The sequence below is a fragment of the Lotus japonicus genome, chromosome 3 (genome assembly GCF_012489685.1).
Source record: "Lotus japonicus ecotype B-129 chromosome 3, LjGifu_v1.2".
NCBI lineage: Eukaryota > Viridiplantae > Streptophyta > Magnoliopsida > Fabales > Fabaceae > Lotus > Lotus japonicus.
The window spans coordinates 43,538,089-43,554,101 of record NC_080043.1 but is presented as its reverse complement, the minus strand read 5'-3'; the positions used below and the strand labels follow the sequence as shown (position 1 = coordinate 43,554,101).

Sequence of the window (16,013 nt, the reverse complement as noted above, 5' to 3'; positions counted from 1 at the left end):
ATTAACATCTTGAAATACCAGAGAGGAGTAAATCAAACTAGACCGAGGTAACTGAAAGCACCTTTCAACAACATAGCTATCAGCAGCAGCTATGAACACCCAAATGCAATAACAAAGACTACTAACAGAGTACAAGACATCATAAAAACACATCATGTCAGCACCATATCAGTATCAAGAACTACTTCTACACTTACTGCATATCAACATATCCTATCATCAAACCATTACTCCCTCTTATTAGCATAATTTGGCAAAGGCTCATGAAGAATATGCATACTATTATAGAACATCCAGTAGAGAATCCAAGAGCACAAATCCACAGTCAGACTTACTACAGACTAGGAGCAAATGTAGTAGATATAGAGCCACACAAGGCTGTTGCAAAAACATCCAAAAGAAAAAAAAAAACAAAAGAGAGGTGCTACGAGGGCTAGAACTGGTGGAGCCAGTTACATTTTCCTTCTCTTCTTCATCAGACTCCTCATTATTCCTGTCAGATTCATCATCTTCCTAGCCAACAGTTTCATACTGAGCCTCTTCTTCCTCAACAGCAGCAGGATCACCCTCAACATCCTCAGCAAATTCTTCACTGGTATCTTCCTCAGCATTAGGAGCAGAAATCTGTGTCAGAGCCTTGATGAGCTTGTCCACATTCTGCTTTCTAATTTTGCAAAGCCTGAATAGTGGCATCCAAGGATTTGGAGACAACTCTTAATTCAGCCAAAATATCATCTTTGGTTGCACCAACTGCCTGAGTACCACTAGAACTGGCAGAGCCTTTTGCTGCAGAAAGCACAATGTATGGAACATGTGTTCCAGCAAACAAGTGATATTCAAACTTGAGAGGCATAGGACGCTTACCTTGTGGTTCATCAGCCCTTACAACATGAGGATGTTGTTTGACAATTAGTTCAGACAGTAGGCAAGGAAATAGGATTGGCAGTCTCACAGCATAAGAGCCTGCATGCTTCAGAGTCTGATCAAAAACTAGCTTGCCAAAATCAAACTCACCACCAGTACCAATCAGATAGAGCATTCTTGCAAGGGGAGGAGCTACACCAGATAGATGATTGGTTGCCATCCAATTTGCACAACCAATCTTGAAAAGAACAGCATACTTGGTAGTTAACTTTCCAGAGGGAAATAATCCTTTCTTTGGCCACTTCATGACCATCTTCCCAGTCAGGGTCTTAGCAACCCTATCCAATTCAGGTTCTTCATCATTTCCAGCCACTGGACTTCTTCCTAGAAACTCATTCACAACTTCAGGAGAGAAATTTACACATTTTCCTCTGACATACACCTTTCTATACTCAGAACTGCTCTCATCATCACAATCAGTAGGGATGTTCACAATGAACTCCCTAACCAGATGAGTAAAACATCGTCCAATGTCCTTAACAGTCTTCATCAAGCCTGCATCAACCAACAGATCCATGATTTCCTTGAGTTCCAACACATCTTCATGGAGTTCCCTTTCTATGGCTAACCTTCTCTGAACAACAAACTTCTAACTCTGTGCAGAGCTGGCAAAGTGAAACGATACATTATCAATAGGTTCCTCTAGAACATTTAAAGGAATTCTCTTTCCCTTGATCCTTTTCTTGGCAGAAGTGGAGATGTCAGGGACATCTTGCTCGACTTCCGGTTTAGAATCTGCTGCAACAACATGTTTCCTCTTTCTTCCAGTGGAAGCAGCAGTCTTTTCTTCCTTCTTCTCTTTCTTTGTCTTCTTCTCAGGAACTGAGACCTGAGATGTTTTTGGAGTTTTGCGGGTCTGAGTATTGGAGCCCTTGTTCTTCTTTCCTTTCTTACCTGCAACACTCTTGCTTGCAGACACTGTAGCCTTCTTTCCAGCAGTGGCCTTCTTAGGCACTTTTTCATCATCTAAGTCCTCTTCTTCAGAGACAATCAACACTTGTTCCTTACCCTTTCGTGACAAGGGTTCAAGAGTTTTCTCATGGGATATTTCAACAGAGGGGGTCTTCTCACTTGAAGATTCCTGACTAGCAACGTCAGCATCATCTTCCTTCTTAGCATCCTGTGCACTAGGGTTTGCTTCAGAGTTTGGTTCAGAATCATGATCAACCTGTGATCCAACATTTGGCATGACATTCTATGCAGTGGCAACATCAGCAAGAGTCTCCAAGACATTGTGGATGACTTTATTTGCTTCAGCATCGACGACATCGCTTTCTTGATTATCATTAGCCGGTGGATCAGGAATGGAATCTTCTGAGATATTCTGAACACTCGACGTTTTCCCTGTGCCTCGCTTGACAACATGCTTGATCCTCATACTCCTTGTCCTCTTGGCTGGCCCAGACGAGTCTGGAGAGACAATTTTCGGAGAGGAACGAGTAACCCTAGAGGGAGTAGAAGATGTAGTCTTCAAACCAAGAAACTTAACCCCATGAGAGTTCTTGATAGGTTTGGGACAGGCATCGATCTTCTTTCCTGAATCTTGAGTCATGATCAAAAGTAACTCGACACAATTAAAAAAATAACCGTTAGAACGCAAAGAACACACAGAGAGAGAGAATAATTCAAGTTTGTGAAACCAAGACAAATCAGTTCTGTGTCTTCCTCAACTGCATCAAGGGTAGTTAAATAGAGGGAATTATAGTCGTTGCCCTTGACAAGTGTCAATAACTGATATAAGTCAGTTATTACACAAATCCCCAATTTTCCTCTCAACTCCTCAAACTTAGCCGCATCCAACGCTTTTGTGAAAATATCTGCTAACATATTTGTTTCCACATGCTCAAGAGTGATAATGTTTTCTTCAACCAAATCTCTAATAAAGTGGTGACGAATGTCAATGTGCTTTGTCCTGCTATGTTGGATTGAATTTTTTGAAATGTTGATGGCACTCAGGTTGTCACAGTATAATGTCATGACATCTTGTTCGACATTATATTTCTTCAGCATCTGCTTCATCCATAATAATTGAGTACATCCACTTCCAGCAGCTATATATTCAGCCTCAGCAGTTGATAGTGAGACACAATTCTGCTTTTTGCTGAACCAAGAGATGAGATTATTACCAAGAAAGAGGCATCCTCCTGAAGTACTTTTTCTGTCATCTGTATTTCCTGCCCAATCTGCATCACAGTAGCTTATCAAATTTGAATTAGAGTTGTGAGCATAAAAAATTCCATAGCCAGCAGTTCCATTAATGTACTTTATAATCCTCTTGACTTGAATCAGATGACTCTCTTTAGGAGTAGCTTGATATCTTGTACACACACCAACAGAGAAAGCAATATCTGGTCTGCTAGTAGTGAGATAAAGAAGACTACCAATCATACTTCTGTATAAGCTTTGATCAACATCATATCCACTTTCATCTTTAGTTAGCTTGATATGAGTGGCTGCAGGAGTTCTCTTATGAGTTGAGCCTTCAAGGTCAAACTTCCTACCCAGTTCTTTGGCATATTTGCTCTGTGAGATGAACATGGAGTCTTCCATCTGTTTTACTTGCAATCCCATGAAGTAATTTAATTCACCAACCAGACTCATCTTAAACTCATATTTCATGTGTTTGACAAAATGTTCTACCATGTGGTCTGACATACCGCCAAAGACGATCTCATCTACATATATTTGAGCTATCATGACTTTTCCTCCATCACTCTTTACAAATAGAGTCTTGTCTATTCCTCCCTTGCTGTACCCTTTACTTATCAGGAACTCTGTTAACCTTTCATACCACGCCCTTGGTGCTTGCTTCAATCCATACAAAGCCTTTCTCAACTTGTAAACATGTTCTGGAAAGGTTGGATCCACAAATCCCTTTGGTTGTTCTACATAGACTTCCTCATACAGGTATCCATTCAAGAAGGTACTCTTCACATCCATCTGGAACAATTTGAATTTCAGAATGCATGCTAGTCCTAACAACAATCTGATAGATTCCAATCGAGCAACAGGTGCAAAGGTTTCATCAAAATCAATTCCTTCAATCTGAGTATACCCTTGAGAAACTAATCTGGCCTTGTTTCTTGTCACAATACCATTTTCATCTGACTTGTTCCTGAAAATCCACATGGTACCAATCACATTTACACCTTCTGGTCTGGAGACAAGGTCCCATACTTCATTTCGCTTAAATTGATTCAGTTCTTCCTGCATGGCATTGATCCAGTACTCATCAGTCAGGGCTTCCTTGATGTTCTTTGGCTCAATCTTAGATATAAAATAGGCATTTGCAATAGTGTCTCTAGATCTAGTGATAACTCCTTCATTCAGATTCCCAATTATGTTTTCTTTGGGATGTATATTTTGAATCCTGATTGAGGGAACAATCTCCTTAGATGACTCCTGTTCTTTTTTCTTCTTCGGGTTCTGTGTCAGACCGGATGTCACAGTCATTTGGTCTCTCATCAATTATCTGAGGCACATTATCATCTCCATCTGCATTGACTTCATTCAGGCTGCTTACTCTGTCATCCACAACTACATTTATGGATTCCATCATAGTTCTTGTGCGAGAATTAAACACCCTGTAAGCCTTGCTATTTACTGAATAACCCAGAAATAACCCTTCATCACTCTTGGGATCAAGCTTCCTCCTCTGTTCTCTATCAGTTAAAATATAACACTTACTTCCAAAAACATGAAAGTACTTAACAGTAGGTTTCTTTCCTTTCCACAGCTCATATAGAGTGGAGCCAGTTCCTGAGCGGATAGTTACTCTGTTGTGAATATAGCAAGCAGTATTTATAGCCTCAGCCCAAGGAACTTTCTTAGCATGAAGCATTACTCTAGCAAATTCTTGTAGTGTTCTGTTCTTTCTTTCAACCACACCATTCTGTTGTGGAGTGATAGGGGCAGAGAACTCATGCTTGATTCCTTCATTTCCACAGTACTCTGAAAATTTTCCATTCTCAAATTCCTTCCCATGATCACTTTTGATTTTCACAATTCCATATCCCTTTTCTCTCTGGAGTTGCTGACTTAGTTCTCTGAACACTCCAAAAGTCTCTGACTTTTCTGCAAGAAAGCTCACCCAGGTGAATCTTGAAAAATCATCAACACATACAAATACATACCTTTTTCCACCAAAACTTTCTTTGTGCATTGGTCCCATCAAGTCCATGTGTAGCAATTCCAAGGACCTTGTTGTGCCAATCTGAGTCAGTTTCTTGTGAGAAGTTTTGATCTGCTTTCCAATTTGGCATTCTCCACAAACTTTGTCTTCTTCTATCTTCAATCCGGGAATACCTCTGATGGCTTCTTTGGATATGACCTTCTTCATGCTTGTGGGGTTTAGATGCACTAATTTTTGATGCCACAGCTTTGCTTCATCTTCCTTTGAAACTAGGCACATTGAGGACATAGCCTTGTTCTGTGGAGACCACATGTAGCAGTTGTCTTTGGTTCTCACTCCAGTCATAACGACTTCCTCATTTTCATCAGTAACGGTGCAGCCAACTTTGTTAAATGAGACATTCAGATCAAAGTCACATAGTTGACTTATGCTAATTAGGTTAGCCGTTAAGCATTCTACCAACAACACATTACTCAGATTTGGAGAGCCATCACTAACAATCTTTCCAGATCCCTTGATTCTTCCTTTAGCGCCATCACCAAAAGTGACAAAGCTAGTAGAGTGAGGTTTGATATTATCTAGGTACATCTTCACACCAGTCATGTGTATGGAACATCCACTATCAAAGTACCAATCCTCCTTAGAAGATGCTCTCCGAGAAGTGTAGGCAACAAGAGCTGTTACAATGTTCTTAGGTTTCCACCCTGTTCTCTTTGGATTAGCAGAGATATGCATCTAATTAGTTCTCCAGTGTTAAGGTGTTCCATACAGCCTGTAACAGTAGGGTCTTATATGTCCATGCTTACCACAATGGTGACATTTCCAGGTAGTGATCCTCATTATCTGAGTTGGAGGATAAGAATAAGGAATCTGCCGGTACCCTTGTTGAGCAACATGTTGAGACATTCAGCTTGACATCTTGAACTCGGTCTTCTTCTCTGCATGAATGAACTTGTTATTGTTCTTTTTATTTTGTTCCGCCGTGAGGTCTTCAGTATATCCCAGTCCTGTCATATCCCTTGTAACCTTTTCTGTTTCTAAAATTAAGTCAAACACATCAGTTCCTTTATTCAACATACAAACAAATTTTACCATACCTTCAATCTTTGACTTCAGCATAGTGACTTCTTCTTGAAGGTTATTCAATATTAGCAAATTCACAGTAACTCAACTTCCAGATTCTTGACAATTCCTTCCAGCTTCATTCCCTTTTCACAGGCATCTTTCTAGTTGTTGAACAGAAGTTTGTAGGTTTCTGCAAGTTCTTCTTCAGATATTTCACCATCACTTGAATCTGATCTAGAGTTGCACTTCACAGTAAGACCCATGACTTGAGGTTCTTCTTCCTCTTCTATATCATCGTCAGACCAGGTTGCCACCATTCCTTTTCCCAGTTTCTTTAAATAAGTAGCACATTCTGCCTTGATATGCCCATATCCTTCACATTCATGACACTGGACACCTTTGCTTTTGTTGGACTTGTCTTCTTCCTTGTTTCTGCGAGCAAATCCAAAGTGTTTTCCGATGTCGGACCGCTTGTCTAGCACATTTGGTCTAGGTCTTCTTTCAAACCTCCTCATTGTTGTTCCTTTTGTTGTCATGCATTTTGCTAAAAACAACCTGATGTCGAAGCAGATGTCCTGACATCTGATTCTGTAAAGCCAGGACATTCATTCACTGGCTGGCACGCGTTGTGGGTCCCTTCTGTTATCTGTTAAAGATTTGGTTGTTGTTACTTGAGGTTCAAGTAACTAATTAAAGGGAGTTCTTTGCGGATTGTTTATTGTTGAAACAAATCTATGATTTAAGATTTGTTTCTATCTTATACTCGGTTGTTACGCAAATCATATCTTGGAAGATTGCGTTTGAAGTTGTGTGGATCAATTCTGTTCTTCAGCCTAGCTAACCTTAGTGCCGCCTCTGCTGAAGTATAAATAGAACAAAGACCTAGAACGTGAAGACACCAGAGCTAAGATTGAAGATCAAGTGTTTTAGGATTGTGAGTTGTGCTTTGTTCTTGTTATTTGTGAACTGTTCTTGCTCCCTGATTCTATAAAGCAAGTTTCAGTTCTGTGTTGAGTTTGATTGTTCAAACACTTTTGTTATTTATTTTCACCAATCACTGTGGCAGTGATTGAGAGAAAGTGAGAGGGGCTCTCATACTTAGGTTGAGATACTAAGTAGAAATACACTGGGTAGATTAGGAAAAGAACAATGAACTAGTTGTGTTCATGTGTGTCTGTAGTTCCTGAATCTTGAGATAGTGGATTTCCTTTCTTTGGGCCTAGCCCTCCAGACGTAGGTGAAGTTTCACTGAACTGGGTTACCAATTCTTGTGTCTTGTTACTTTTGTGTTTAACTTTTACTGATACTGTGTGATTGTTGTCATAATCGATTGTCGTGACATCGCGTACGACATTGTTCTAAGGGAACTAGAATTTCAATTGGTATCAGAGCAGGCACCCCTGTTCTGTTGGGTGAGCTCCAGGGAGACTTTGTCTGGTTCTCATGGACAATAAGGAGGGAGGATCGGTTAACAGGCCACCAATTCTGGATGAGACTAATTATGATTACTGGAAGGTCCGCATGACTGCATTTCTTAAGTCTATTGATAACAAGACTTGGAAGGCCATTGTCAAAGGATGGAGTCATCCCACCAAAGTGCAAGCTGAGGGAAGTACTTCAAAAGCAGAAGAGAAATCTGAAGAAGAATGGACAAAGGATGAAGATGAAGCTGCTCTGGGAAACTCTAAGGCGCTGAATGCTATCTTTAATGTGGTGGACAAAAACATGTTCAGGTTGATCAACACATGCACTGTGGCAAAGGATGCTTGGGAAATTTTGAAGACTGCACATGAAGGCACCACCAGAGTAAGAATGTCAAGGCTCCAGATGCTTACTACTCAGTTTGAGAACTTAATGATGAATGAGGATGAGACTATTTTTGAATTTCACATGCGTGTGCGTGATTTGTCCAATGCCTCGTTTGCTCTGGGAGAACCTATGTCTGATGAGAAGCTTGTAAGGAAAATCTTGAGGTCTGTTACCAGCAAATTTGCTATGAAAGTCACTGTTATTGAAGAAGCTCAGGATATCAGTAACATGAAGGTTGATGAACTCATTGGCTCTCTGCAGACTTATGAGTTGAAGATTGGTGAGAAGTCTGAGAAAAAGAGTAAAAGCATAGCTTTTGTCTCCAACACTGATGATGGATATGATGCTGACTGTGAAGGTGAGAATTTATCTGAAGCTCTGGCTCTACTGGCAAAGAAATTCAATAGAGCTCTGAGAAAAATAGATAGAAGAAACAGGTCAAATGTCCAGGACATTAAGACTGACAATTTCAAGCCCTTCAATTATCAGAAAAAGACCAAAGAAGAAGACAGATCCGGTCAGAATAAAGGTGTTCAGTGTCATGAATGTGAAGGATATGGGCATATTGGAACTGAGTGTGCTACTTACTTGAAGAAGCAAAAGAAAGGCATGGTTGTGATATGGTCAGATGAAGACACAGAGGATGAGGAAGAACTCTCTGCAAACCGAGTTAATGCCTTCTCAGGAACTGTTGATGCTTCAGAATCTAGTGATGAAGAAATAACAGATGAAGAGTTGGAGGAGACTTACAGGCTCTTGCACACTAAATGGGAAGAAGCATGCAAACTTCTGAAAGAGCAAGAAGATAATATAGAGCAGCTCAAGTCAGAAAATGAAAAGCTGAGAGGGACTATTGATAAGCTGCAGGATGATCTTGATGAATGGAACACAAAGCTTAAGGATGTTGATACTGTAGAAAAGGCGAAGCTGATGGTGATTAATGCAGAACTTCAGGATAAAGTTGTAAGGCCCAAGTTTTAACGCTTTGGATAAGTGAATAAAATAAAAGAGTTATTTGATTAAGATAAATTTGAGAAGGAAAAAGGTTCAGGAAAAGTCCAAGAATTTATCGAAGAACCGAAAGAGTTATAGCACGACTAACATACGCTTAATCCTAGGTCAAAGGTATTAGTGAATAGTTAATTTACGCTTTAGGACACGATGGAAACTAATTCCAAAAATCCTCAGAGAAATGTTAGAACTTCTCTTTTCCGTCCTTAAACAATCATTTCGATGCGAAATCCTGGAAAGTACGAACGTCAAATTCCAATTCTCGGAAGTTTGCCGAAACGGAATCCCTGATAGTTCGAGAAAACCTAAGATCGACAGACGATGAAGACTTTTTCTATTCGGAGCTGCAAAAGAAGATTCCACCCGCGTTCTCCTATTTCTCTCATCATTCCTAATCTTTCTTCAGAAGGAAGTTTTCTCATCCGACGATCACTGCAAAAAGTAGTTTTTCGGGATAATCCGACTTACACCGACTTATGCCGATTTTGGATCTTTTGGTTTAATTCCAAGAATCCTGTTTTGAGTTCTGGAATTCTGTCGCCAGAACCTATCTTAGAATGCGCAGAGGAACGCGCAGGAAAAATCGGAATCGCAAAAAAATCATTTTTCCGTTTTTTCCAAAACCTATAAATAGCTTGAAAATTAGATTTTTGCAAAAAAATACCCATTTTCCCTCCCCCAAAACCGTGAGCAGCTAGAGAGAAAGAGAGGATCCGGATTTTCGCGAATCTTTGCCCGTTTTCTTCACCGATCGTTGCTAATCGAAGACCTTGAGGTAGGTAAACTATATCTCGCTTCTGATCGTCAGATCTGTCGACTTTTTCTATGTTTTTCTGAGCTCAAAGTTTGGAGCATTTTGTAAAACTGTCCAAATAAGCTGATTTCAGCGTCTAAACTTCTTCCCTGCATGCTCCTGAGCGTGTTCTGCGGATTAGATTTTGTCGAATGTCGACGAAATGCCGCCGGGATCAATTTCTACCTTAAATACCCATTTTTCGGTAAAGTCGCAACCTTTAAGCTCTAATCTATCGACTTGGCTTAGTGCTAGTAGGATTTGTCGTCATAAACGTCGTTGTGGACGTCTCCATCCAATCTGTTTTTCAAAAATCCAATTTTGAAATTCTGAGCTAAAAATAATGACCAAACTACCCCTATATCAGTTTTCGATCCGAAAATTTTTCCGAGCCTAGAACCGTCTTAGTTACGGCTTATGTTAACCTAGGAACCAAGTTTGATCGAAGAAAAATCGACCCTCCCAATTAAGGAAAGTGGCCGAGAGCTATACCAAGGGGGAAGGAAATCCGACTTTTTCGAAAACTTGTCTTAACGCGTTAGATTGTCGTACCACAGAGTTTGTAATGTAACGTGTAACCCTAGGACTTATTGCTTGCTGAGTTTCTGACTCAATGTGTTGATTTCTGTGATTTTGGCTTAAGGTTCTTTTGAGGAGTTTCCTGGAGATCAAGGCGAGGAACGTGAAGGAGGTTGTGAGGAAAACGCTGGAGGAGTTACAGGTGAGGGCTACTCTCTGAATTACTAGATAATGCTTTAGGTGTCGACAAGTTCGACTTGATTTATGTGTTATGCACTTAATTGCTAAATGTCTGAATTGTTCTCTGAGGCTTCGGCCGACCTTGCTGAGTATTTGATGCCATGATATTGTGTGCTAAATGATTCACATGCTATGTGCTACATGGTTAACTTAGGATGTGTTGGAATATGCTGTTATGCTTTTGACTGAGCTGCTTTATTTATGCTATTCCACGTGCACCTGAGATTCTGAGGAGTGAGGATTGCGGGCAAGTCATGCCGAATTTTTATGAGATTTTGAGAAAGTTTAGAAGGACGAACGGAGTTCGGACCTTGTTATGTTTTAATGGATCGAGACCTTCTCAGGGAATTATTTGAGATTATGGGATCTCTGAAAACTCTTAGGAAGTATTATAAGATTAAATGAAATCTATTTTATCACGGAAATTCATAAGACATTAATCAATTTCTAAATCCTTTGAACAATAATAGCATCCTTAGATAAGAGCATAGAGCCTGAGTATTAGTTTGGAAATATGAGAAGTGTCGTCGAGTCCAAGTTTTGAGGAAATCTATGAGTTTCAAGTACATTCGTACTCCTTCGCTCGTTGAGCAGGTTATTGTTTGGCTATCTAAAGTTTAGCCGGAAACTATAAGTTTCCAAGTACTTCGGTACCTTTCGCTCGATGAGCAGTTTATTGTTTGGCTATCTAAAGTTTAGCCGGGAACCATGAGTTCCAAAGTATCTTCTTCTTTTGATTAATTCATTTTGTCGCAGAATCGACGTTTGCCTTAGGGTAGGTTTCCGACTATTAGCTTTTTGTGTGATTCTCTTCCATGAGGATCACAGGGAGTTTGTCGGGCGTAGGAAGTCTTTTGGAAGCCGTTTTGGGCTGACTTACTTTTCGGAGGACTGTATTTATAAAACTTATGACTCTATTTATGAGTCGCACTTGTTTGCCGTTGGGCAATACTTTTAGTTACTTGATGTTACTTTCCGTCACTTGAGGACACTCGTGACGATGTTTTTAGTTACAGCAAGGGTGTGCTTGTATTGTATATTAATCGCTGTTAATCGCGATTGGGATGAGACCTGATTTCGACAAGTCTTTTTATTTAAACAAAAGAAAAAAAAATACCTGCTTTTCCGCTTTATTTTATTCTTGAGTTACTAAAGTGACGCCACCGAAATCGGGGTGTTACATTGTGGTATCAGAGCTTGTCGAGTCTTTCGGGAGTCTTTGGGGAATAGGTCTTCTGTGCTAGGTTGTGTGACTCTGTAAAGAGTAAAAATTGATTGTCTGCAAGCGATTTGTCGCTTAGAATTGATTGAAGTTATTGCTTAATCATATTGTATAGTATGTTAGATGCTATCTTATGATGAGTACTAATTGTTTGTTTGACTAAACATAGGATGGTAAGCCCTGACCGTATGGCGAAGGCAATAGCTACCATGATTGAGGCAATGATGAATCAGGCTGCTGAGGACGCTTACAGACGCGCTGAGGAGGCGGCACGTGAGCAACCTCAACCGCTAATCCAGGCGTCCAAGTACCAGCATAGTGGATTGGACCGAGCTGGAACTGGAGGACCAGTGAGATCAGGTTCTCAGGAGCACCGACGGTGGAAGCCATACCAGCATCCTGAGGGAAGAGACCCTATTCCAGGATCACGCAAGTCGACGACCACAACTATTGGCCAGGAGGCTGTGTCATGTTTCCGTTGTGGAAAGCTTGGACACTACGCCTTTCAGTGCTCAGTGACTGGACCACAATGCTTCAAGTGCAAACAACGTGGACATTTGGCCGTGAACTGTAGGACGTTCCAAGCGGGACCGTCTGACAACAAGATGAAGGGTAAACTTCCTGCCATATCTAAAGGGGCGAGGAAGCAAGTAACGTGTTACAGGTGCAAGAAGGTGGGGCACCACTCTAACAAGTGTCCAGACGGGAGACCTCTATGTTTCAACTGCAATCGCCCGGGGCATCAAGCCAAGGATTGCAATGTAACCAGGGTTGAGCCATCTGTGCCTACGGTAAGAGGAAGACATCCTGCTGCACGGGGAGGAGTCTATATCTCGTGCGGCGAGGGAGCTGGTCGACTAGTCAGAGGAGAGCGCACAAACGATGGTAACCTTCTAACTATTCTTTCTCATTCTAGTATAATACGCTCCATTACTCTCGTAGCACATGCGACGCACCAATTTTACTTAAATTGTTTAAGCATTGACTTTATAGTTATTACGCCTAATAATACTTTATTTGACCGTTGCTCGTGTTTAAACTATAGAAGTTACACGAGGTTTAGAATAACACGTTAAGCCTAGAAAGTAGTTTTGCACCGATGCGTTTAACAAGAAGCTAGAAGCTGAAGGATGAATCTCAGGGAGATTCCGTATGGATAGTATATGTATGATGTCGAGAGCGTGTAGTTCCGTAGCGGCATCATTGAGGATTTAATATCAAGATCTTTGTGACTGCTGGATGTTAGGAACTCATTGACTGTTCCAGTGGGTTTTTCTAAATCTTCACCTTCGATGTATTAGGCCTGATCAACTTAATATTGAGGGGGTGATATTCGGAATCAGAACTGGCAATGGACTTTGATAGATGGATTGGTAAGATTAATTTGATTGGATCGAGGATTAGTTGAGTTGGGAAGTAAAGTTTTTGTTAAGTAATTGATTTCCTTTGGGGAGGAGTTATAGTTTAAGAAATGGATATTCATTTAAGAAGTATTGAAGAATTAAAGGACATTTGAGGTCCAAACGTGGTGAAAGTTTAGGTTTTAAGTCTATGAATTCTTGTCTTAAGTGCGTAGGACTCAAGGTTTGTCAGGTTTTGATCGAGAGACTAAGTATCGGATTGATGGGAGGACGATCTAGTTACGGAAATAAAGAGTTAGTATTAAGATTAATACTTGAGGTTGTTATATGTGGACAAATTTCTTAGAGTCTAAGAGTGAATGGAACTTTGTTATGGAGTCCGATATTGCATGCTGGGGTTAGCAAGTGAATTTCACTAAGTTAAGTGAGGATTTAAGGGTTAAGATTGACCTTGGGAGGTGAAAATCATGTTCGAATCAGAGATTTAGTGGTGTTGGCATTAATGATTGTAGTTAAACCTCCGAATGTTGAGGGATCGGATGATAAAATGACTAGTTAAGTTTCCTGAGGTACAACTATGGTTTGATTTTCTAGAGAATAAGTTCGGATTTGGGGGAAGTGTTAAGGATTTTAGGTAATTGTAAAGTGGGTTGTGAATAAGTGAAGGTTGGTTTTATGGTTCGGGTAAGGGAAGTCTCGAAAAAGGGGAGATGACAATGATGGATTGTAAGATATTGATATGATGATTAGCTTATAAGTTGTTGATGAACGGATGTTAAAAGGGATTGGGTCTAGCGATGCACAAGGTATCAAGACTCGAGTCGAGTTTTAATTTGAATGATGACTAAGTAGAAGATTGATTTCATGGTGCGAATGAGGATAGTTACGAAGTTGGAATCGACGTTAATGGACTAGTAGATTCCAAGGGAATAGTTCGTCTATGAGTTATAGAGCGATCGAGTTAAGTTTTGAATCATGAGTGGAGGTCACAAAAGCAAGTTGAGCATTCACCCTGGAAGGAAAAAGATGTATCAGGACTTGAAGGTGAATTTTTGGTGGCCAGGGATGAAGAGACAAGTGGCAGGATATGTAGCTGCATGTTTAATCTGTCAGAAGGCGAAGGTGGAACATCAGAAATCTTCAGGTATGCTACAGAGCTTGGATGTACCTCAATGGAAATGGGATAGCATATCGATGGATTTTGTCGTGGCGTTGCCAAGAACTCAAAAAGGATATGATTCGATTTGGGTAGTCGTGGATCGATTGACTAAGTCGGCTCATTTCATACCTGTGAGGACCACGTACAACGTGGAGAAGCTATCAGAGATTTATATAGCTGAGATTGTGCGACGTCATGGAGTGCCAACAAGTATCGTTTCCGATAGAGACCCGAAGTTTACTTCACATTTGTGGGGAGCTCTTCATAATGCTTTGGGAACGAGGCTGAGATTAAGTTCTGCTTATCATCCACAGACTGATGGGCAAACTGAGAGAACTATCCAATCATTGGAGGATTTGCTACGAGCTTGCGTGTTAGGCAACAAGGGCAGTTGGGATACCCTAATGCCACTGATTGAGTTCACATACAACAACAATTTTCATACGACTATAGGCATGGCACCGTATGAGGCATTGTATGGCCGCAAGTGTAGAACACCTTTATGTTGGTATCAAGATGGAGAGAATTTGTTAGTAGGACCGGAACTTCTGCAACAGACAACTGAGAAGATTAAACAGATCAGGGAAAAGATGAAGGCTTCTCAGAGTAGACAGAAGAGCTATGCAGATCAAAGGCGCAGAACCCTGGAATTCGAAGAAGGAGATCATGTGTTTCTGCGAGTTACCCAGACTACAGGAGTTGGTCGAGCAATCAAGTCAAGAAAGCTTACGCCAAAGTTCATTGGACCTTATCAGATTACTCGTCGTGTAGGACCGGTAGTTTATCAGATCGCACTACCGCCTTTTCTATCAAACATTCACGATGTATTCCATGCGACACAACTGAGGAAGTATATTGCTGATCCGACACATGTTATCGAGCTGGATGACATTGAGTTGAAGGATAACTTGTCTTTCGAGACACCGCCAATCAGCATTGGTGACACAAGGATAAAGCAGTTGAGGGGAAAAGAGATCGAGTTAGTGAAGGTTATTTGGAACAAGGACACCGGCGATGCGACGTGGGAGCTGAAGGAAAAGATCAAGGAACAGTATCCAGAACTTTTTACTGACCCTTAAGTTTCGAGGTCGAAACTTTCTTTTTGGAGGGTAGTAATGTAAGGCCCAAGTTTTAACGCTTTGGATAAGTGAATAAAATAAAAGAGTTATTTGATTAAGATAAATTTGAGAAGGAAAAAGGTTCAGGAAAAGTCCAAGAATTTATCGAAGAACCGAAAGAGTTATAGCACGACTAACATACGCTTAATCCTAGGTCAAAGGTATTAGTGAATAGTTAATTTACGCTTTAGGACACGATGGAAACTAATTCCAAAAATCCTCAGAGAAATGTTAGAACTTCTCTTTTCCGTCCTTAAACAATCATTTCGATGCGAAATCCTGGAAAGTACGAACGTCAAATTCCAATTCTCGGAAGTTTGCCGAAACGGAATCCCTGATAGTTCGAGAAAACCTAAGATCGACAGACGATGAAGACTTTTTCTATTCGGAGCTGCAAAAGAAGATTCCACCCGCGTTCTCCTATTTCTCTCATCATTCCTAATCTTTCTTCAGAAGGAAGTTTTCTCATCCGACGATCACTGCAAAAAGTAGTTTTTCGGGATAATCCGACTTACACCGACTTATGCCGATTTTGGATCTTTTGGTTTAATTCCAAGAATCCTGTTTTGAGTTCTGGAATTCTGTCGCCAGAACCTATCTTAGAATGCGCAGAGGAACGCGCAGGAAAAATCGGAATCGCAAAAAAATCATTTTTCCGTT

General features: G+C 40.6%; 1 protein-coding gene across 1 annotated transcript; it reads right to left on the bottom strand.

The window, feature by feature from the left end:
* Positions 1 to 664: 664 nt before the first annotated feature.
* Positions 665 to 1,441, bottom strand: LOC130744200 (uncharacterized). The gene has a single exon (XM_057596392.1). The coding sequence runs from the start codon at positions 1,439 to 1,441 to the stop codon at positions 665 to 667; it is 777 nt and encodes a 258-aa protein (XP_057452375.1).
* Between the last annotated feature and the right edge of the window lie 14,572 nt (positions 1,442 to 16,013).